General features: G+C 30.5%; 1 protein-coding gene and 1 long non-coding RNA gene across 2 annotated transcripts in view; one reads left to right on the top strand and one right to left on the bottom strand.

The window, feature by feature from the left end:
- The window catches only part of LOC122272008 (uncharacterized), a 94,075-nt gene that overhangs the window by 18,018 nt on the left and 69,122 nt on the right, over positions 1-6,935 (bottom strand). The window lies entirely within an intron of this gene.
- Positions 1,035-6,935, top strand: part of LOC107457235 (alkaline phosphatase) — a 77,033-nt gene continuing 71,132 nt past the window's right edge. The window contains exon 1 of the mRNA XM_043054938.2: positions 1,035-1,256. Within this exon, the coding sequence (XP_042910872.1) occupies positions 1,187-1,256 (70 nt within the window). The 5' untranslated portion in view covers positions 1,035-1,186. The remainder of the gene's footprint in view (positions 1,257-6,935) is intronic.

Below are 6,935 nucleotides of genomic sequence, written 5' to 3'. Positions count from 1 at the left end.
CATTACATATTTCTATTAATATAAAAAGTTTCAGAGCTTTTTATTCACTTTACTTTTTTGGGATTTTATGAACTGAAAAATGACAGTTTTCGTGAGAATGACCCATATATATATATATATAAAATTTGGGCAAAATAGGTCGAATAGTTTCTGAGAAATTAACGTTTGAAAAAGTAGTATTTTTGAAATTCGATTTCTCAGGAGCCACTGGACCTATTTCGCTCAAATCTTGTATTTTGTCATTAAAAATTGAAATTTTCAAGTTTGCAGTACATTTCTATGTCTGATTTCGTAACTTAAAATATAGTCTGCACTAATTAATTAGTAAATTTAAGGTCACCCCCTTTGAGCTGTTAAAGATGTGTCCTAGAACGGGCAAATCCGATCATTAAATCGAAATTATTCAAGGTGGTCCGTTCAATTTTTTGCGCACTGTACAAATTAATATGGCTTAAACAGTTAATTTAAAGGTTGGATTTTTACAATGAATGCTTTTAAGTTTCACGCACATACAGTTTGCAAAGCAAGAATTTTCATAATTTTAAAAGTAATAATCTTTATTTAGAGTGAAACATTATTTTGTTTTTATTTCCCTTTGAAACGCATATTTTAATAACATTTTGGAACAAGCGAAAAAAAAAAAGAATCGAATTTACCATCTTAATACCGTCGACTAAAATTTGCAACGACATGAAATGTTCTTAATTACCTTCGATCGAAAGAGTATTTAAAAAAAATCCTTTAATTACCTCATTTAATTGAAGCACTTTCTTCGAATTTTCTTAATTAGTGTTATTTTAAAATATTCCTCGTCCTATTTCCCGGAAAGGCTAAAATTGACATTAAAATTCCTATTAAAAAGTAAATTTTTTTTAATCCATTAATTTTTAATTCAAGGAAATATATTCAATTTGTTACTTTTTAAAGAGAAAGTATTTTCCCGTTTTCCGGGATGCGATTTCCATTGGCGGTTTGGCGTTTGAGAGGAGCTCCTGGAATTTTATTTTCGCCAAATAATGTGTACGAAAACGGCAGCCGGCATTTCTATGTCAGGTTTGCGGCACAACAGTCGGAATTTCGTCGGTGTTTTCTTCTTTGTTGCTTTTTTAAAAATAAAAAAGAACTGTTTCGAAAAAATGCTTGGAGTTGGGAAACAAATTAAACTGTGAATTTATTGTTCTTTAATATGAAGATAAACACGTGTATATGTTGCTTCACGATTTTAATAGTTACAGCACCACTTAATAAGTGCCAAGGTATGTTTTTTCTACGCATATATACTTATTAAAATTTTTATATATTTTTATTAGACTCAAATAATGATAATTTATGAGAAAAAGTTATAAAATTGTGCTTCAAAACTTTAAAAAACAACAATTCTTCTGGTGCTCATACCTTTTTTTGTTTTTAAATTTTTGTATTCTTCTGCAAATGCTTCAAGGATTTCTAGTAAATGAATAATAGAAGAAAAAAATTACCCTTTAATGTATGGATTGAAACCATAGACAATAATTTTTCTCCAAAAATATTATTGTATTTTATTTATTGTAAAATTTTAAAAATTATTGTAACACTTAACAGGAAGTTCTATTCCGCAATTGCTTCTCATTCATCATCCTCCCCCTTAAAAGTCAATATTTTCCGTAAAAACACAGATAGTTTACTTAATATGTAATTATTGTAGAACGAATATTTTTTCCAATTCGTGTATCGTAACGAAAATTTATCGTCTGGAAAAAATTCAACCTCAGGAATACGTACTCGATAAGAAGAAATAAATTTTACTCGCAGACGAGATAAATCAAATAGGGAACGATTTTTATTTCTCAAATATTTTTTTAAATTTTAACTTGTTGAATACCCGTGCTTAGCAAGGGGTTAAAAAATAAGCATCACTTAATCAGTACTGGACAGCACTATAAAATCGTGCACAAAATTTTAAGACAAATACCGACACTTTTTGGTTGGATCTTTCAACTTGGTCGATTCCCCGATGCATGTAAACTCTCTTTACACACATAGTATCCCCAAGAGATTTTGAGCTCGCTGATTGGTTTTCTCGGCCTTGCCTTCTGTCACGTCTTTTTACAGCTTCTCCCGATCATCTTTTCTCCGTAGTTTGTTCCCAAAATGTAAATCAATCATAAATCAGTTCCAGTATATTCCTCATACTAATTTTATGGCAAATGTTAAAGTTTTGTTCAAAAAATTAAACAGCGTTATTGACTGTATTTTAATAATAACGCATTTATTTAAATCTAATTTTCTCTAAATTTTATGCTAATATTTTTTAATATTAATGTTATGAAATTTAGGTAAATGAGAGGTAAACAATCATGTTTTGGTAAAACATCAAACTAGTATAATAATAATTATTAAACATAAATTAAAGTTTTATTAGCTAGCTTTTATGTAATATTTATATAAGAATTGATTAATATTCAAATTGAATAGCATTGTGAATATCCTTATGCACTTAGAAATTAAAATCTTTTACTTAAATTTATTAAGTATGATTGCAGAACCACTCGTTTGTTATTATATGAGATTTTAAAATGTATATAAATAAATATTTAAAATTATGTTTGATTATTTGAAAGAGATTTTATCATATCATAGAGGAAAATATTCTAAAATGTTAAAAAAAATGTAATTATAATTCAGCAAAAAAAAAGTGTCGAATTTTTCAAAAACTTCTATTACATTTCCCCTGCGGCACTTTCATAAACGCACTGTCGTGACAAACAAATAATTTCCAGCAATTAAATAATAAAAAAATATTTACAATCCGATGGAAATGCACTAGAATTAAAAGGGGGAATTTTTTGTAAATTTATTCTTTAATTACTCATGGTATTAATTTAATGGACAATTCATAATTATTTTTTGGGGGATTATTGATGGGAATTATGCAATCGAAAATTAATAAAATAAGCATCTTAAAAGACAATTGCTTGATTTCTTAGATGTCAATTAATAGTTTTTCGGTTTATAAAACATTTAGCAAATAAAAAAAACATTAAAAATAAGTTATAAATAGGTAGGCATAATGCAGATCTCTTAGTTTTAATTTATAATAATAGATGGCGCCACTAATAAATGTTAAATTAAAAATTTTATAATTTAATTTTAGTAATCCACAAGAAATAAACAAAATATTAATTTAATTCGATGAACATTAATTTAATGAAATAAATATCAAGTGAAAACTACTCCGTTTTCATTTTATAGTGAGTATAGGATTTAAGTAAAGCAATTGAATCCGATTTCAATGTTATTCAATAAATTAGAGGGATATTAGCTTCATAAGAATTCATGCATGTAATAATCATAAATTTAACGAAAAAAGCATTTCCCATAAAAATTAAATACCAAATTTTTCTTAAAATAACTAAACTAGTTATTTACCTACAAACAAATCTTTGTCCATGAGGTTTGAAAGTTCTAGAATTCCATTTCGTATTGCTAAGTTCCCCAAATTCCATTAACCACTTGTTGCAATCGTCTAAATTTAGAACATTGCTTCTAAGGGTAATGGTATTTGAGGAAATATTTTTTATTTAATTTTTAAATGAAGAAGGCAGTTTCTCTGTTAAAAAAACTAACATTTCAAGTTTGTACACAAAAGCTGGAGTATAGAAATCACTCTATGCTGAAAATAACAAGCACGGCAGAATGAAATAGCCATACGTCACGGATGGCGTTGCCGAGAAAGCCAATCAGCGAGCGCAAAATCACTTGGGGATACTATGTGTGTAAAGAGAGTTTACATGCTTCCCCGATCGCATAAAAACTCTTTTAGCTGTACAGTGTAAAAAACGAACCACCCTGAATAACTTTTGAACTAATTATCGGATTTTCACGTTCTAAGACTCCATCTTAATGGTTTGAGGGGGTGACTTCAAATGTGCTAATTAATTGGAGCAGATGATATTTTAAGTTACGAAACCGGACACAAAAACGAACTTTCTCTGAATAAACATATCTTTTTTTCGACGAATTCGGATTTCCGATTCTCAGTGGGATAGCCGCAATCTGGGAAATGGGCTCCCCATAATTTGGTGAAGAAAGCGATCCAAAGTTTGGACCCCCTAATGATAATTTTACTTTTTGAGTTTTCGCCATGTTTCGAAAACTTTTGAAAATTTTTTGCACACAGTTATAAAAATTCGTTCATCCAAAGATAATTTCATGCAAAAAATAAATTTGAGTAAATATTAACTCTTTTTTATTATTTCATTTAATAACAACAGTCGTAAAACTTTTGAATTTGTAAGATATGCAAATTTTTACTTAAATTTGAAATATCTATTTTCACATGGAAAAATACAAATTTCGAGCGAAATCGATTGTATAGTTTCCGAAAAATCAAATTTTAAACAAGTCATATATTTAATATATGATTTCTCAGGAACTATTCGACCGATTGCGTTCAAAATTTGTATTCTGCCATGTAGAAATAGATACTTTAAAATTACGCAAAAATTTGCAGATCTTATTGTTCAAAAGTTTTACCACTGTTAGTAAATAAAATAATAAAAAATAGTAAATATTTACTAAAATTTATTTCTTGCATGAAATTATCTTTGGATGAACGAATTTTTATAATTGTGTGCAAAAAATTTTTCAATTCACTTTAGAATACGGCGAAATATGCAAAAAACAAAATTAACATTAAGGGGGGGGGGCAAACTTTGGATCGCTCTCCTTACCAAACTATGGGGACCATATTTTCCAGATTGCGGCTACCCCCTATGTTTTGGGTTTTTGGAATGCGCTGATAAGAAAGTATGCTAATTCAGAGAAAGTACTTTTTTGTGTCTGATTTCGTAACTTAAAATATCATCTGCACTAGTTAATTAACATATTTGGAGTCATCCCCATGACCATTAAGAATGACTCCTAGAACGTGAAGATCCGATCATTAGATAAAAAGTTATTCAGGGTGGTCCGTTTTTTTTGGCATGTTGTACATCTGCATTAGATTGCCAGCCCATTTCATCAGTTTTTTTTCAGTATAATCTGGCATAATGCTGTTGCTTGAGGCAATCCATGAGATTTAAGTCGTGATGGCTCAGGAGATAGAGCGTTCGCCGTTCAAAGAGGTGAACTGAGTTCGAATCCCGGATATGGCTGGTCTATACGAATCCGCATCCGGTTTGCACCGACCACAGTGATGACGTGATATATCATAAGTGGTAGACAGGATCATGGGTTAGAGTTCCCTTGCCGTCAGGCTGACCGTGGGAGGTTTTTAGTGGTTTTCCTCCCCATGTAGCGCAATTGTGATTTAATTCAAAAAAAGAAAAAAATCATCTTTCAAGGCAAATTTCTCCCAATACTTGATCCAGGAGTTCCCTTGTCTTCAGGATTGGATTCGAAGGCTACGGAGAACATTAGTAGTCGTAAACCCTAAATTGGGTCGGTTATTTAACGACGGTTATAAAATAAAATCCATGAGATTTAAAATTTACCACCATCAAGCTACTTCATCCCGTACTTATATTTTTTTGAGTGCCGGGAAAAATCTATCATACAAACCTGCAGCAGTAATCGGTACCAAATTTACTCACGAAATACTTTGTACCAACGTAAGGGCATACTTGGTTCGTATTTAAACTTCACCGATTGGTATTAATTAAAACTGCACCATTTATGCCTATTACCAAAATTAAGCATGGTAGGTGTCACTAATTGTATGGTGACTATTTACTGTTCTCCGTAACAAATAAATACATTTTCTCCATTAATTTTTAGTACATAGCTTATTTTTTATTTCACTTAGTACCAATAACCAAAATAAATTAAGTATCATTGACATCAATATTTGTTCACCAAATTTTATGTATTATTAATTAATTATTATAATATCAATATTAATGAAAAGATTTATATTTGTCAACATTTAATCTCTCTTGCTATTTTTGCTTGACATCAACGCGAGAGAGAGTTTATAAAATAAAGATATCTAGAGGAAAAAATGCATTTTCCACAACAAAAATCAAAATTTAAAACAAAAAGATTTGAGAAAAATTCACGTTGAAGCACTTACATTTGCTTTAACTTTCACATTAATTGCAATTTGGAAAAGAAAACTCGAGGTAAGCTCGTAAACGAAACTGGCCCCTAGAACTTGTCAAATTTCAACTCTGTTGTTGCATTTCTGCGTACTTTCGAGTGACCCGTGTGGTATTTTTTAAAGTAAGTTAATAATTCTCTATATAATTATTGAATTTTTTTGTTTCATCATGCTTCCTCAGTGATCGGAAGTAGCTACTACTGTAGTCGCTAATTTTTTCGTAGTTTGTAGTATAGTGTTCCACTTTTTAAACAAATTAGTGTAATGAGTAGTGCGAACAAAAGAAGAAAAAAAACAGTAGGGGAGAGTGGGGTCAATTGTAACAGGTTACGATTGTAACAGAGCAAAAATTTCGAGTGTCGGTTTCTAGATTTGGTTTCTAGGTGGCGCACAAGGTGTATTTAATAAATCTACATGTACACCCCTGCTGGCAACCATTTTTATGTACTTTTGAAAGAGTTACATCACAAAAAAGATATTTTCCCGCTATGTGAGTACTTTTTTTGGTATTAGAATATTATATTGTAACAAAGTAATTTCGTTTAAACAAATAAAAGTTTTTAACCGAATATGTAAAGGTCTGGTTTCTTAGGACAAGCGCCTTATCTGGGCGTCAGCGGGACGTCAACGTCACGCTGACGCCAACAAAATACTGGTTTGTTAGCTCAAGGCCTGGTTTCTTAGAACTAACGCCTTATCTGAGCGTCAGCGGAAAGTTGACGTAGATCTGACGCCAAAAAAATACTTTTTTGTTAGCTCAGCGTGAGCAGTCGGTCCAACGCAGACATTAATTTTTTTAAATGACATTTTTTCTCATTAAACAAATATTTATTTTGAATTTGCATTGATTTTGTTA

Source organism: Parasteatoda tepidariorum, chromosome 3 (assembly GCF_043381705.1).
Source record: "Parasteatoda tepidariorum isolate YZ-2023 chromosome 3, CAS_Ptep_4.0, whole genome shotgun sequence".
Classification (NCBI taxonomy): Eukaryota; Metazoa; Arthropoda; class Arachnida; order Araneae; family Theridiidae; genus Parasteatoda; species Parasteatoda tepidariorum.
Note: the sequence above shows the minus strand (reverse complement) of the source record. Positions and strands in the feature narration are given on the sequence as shown.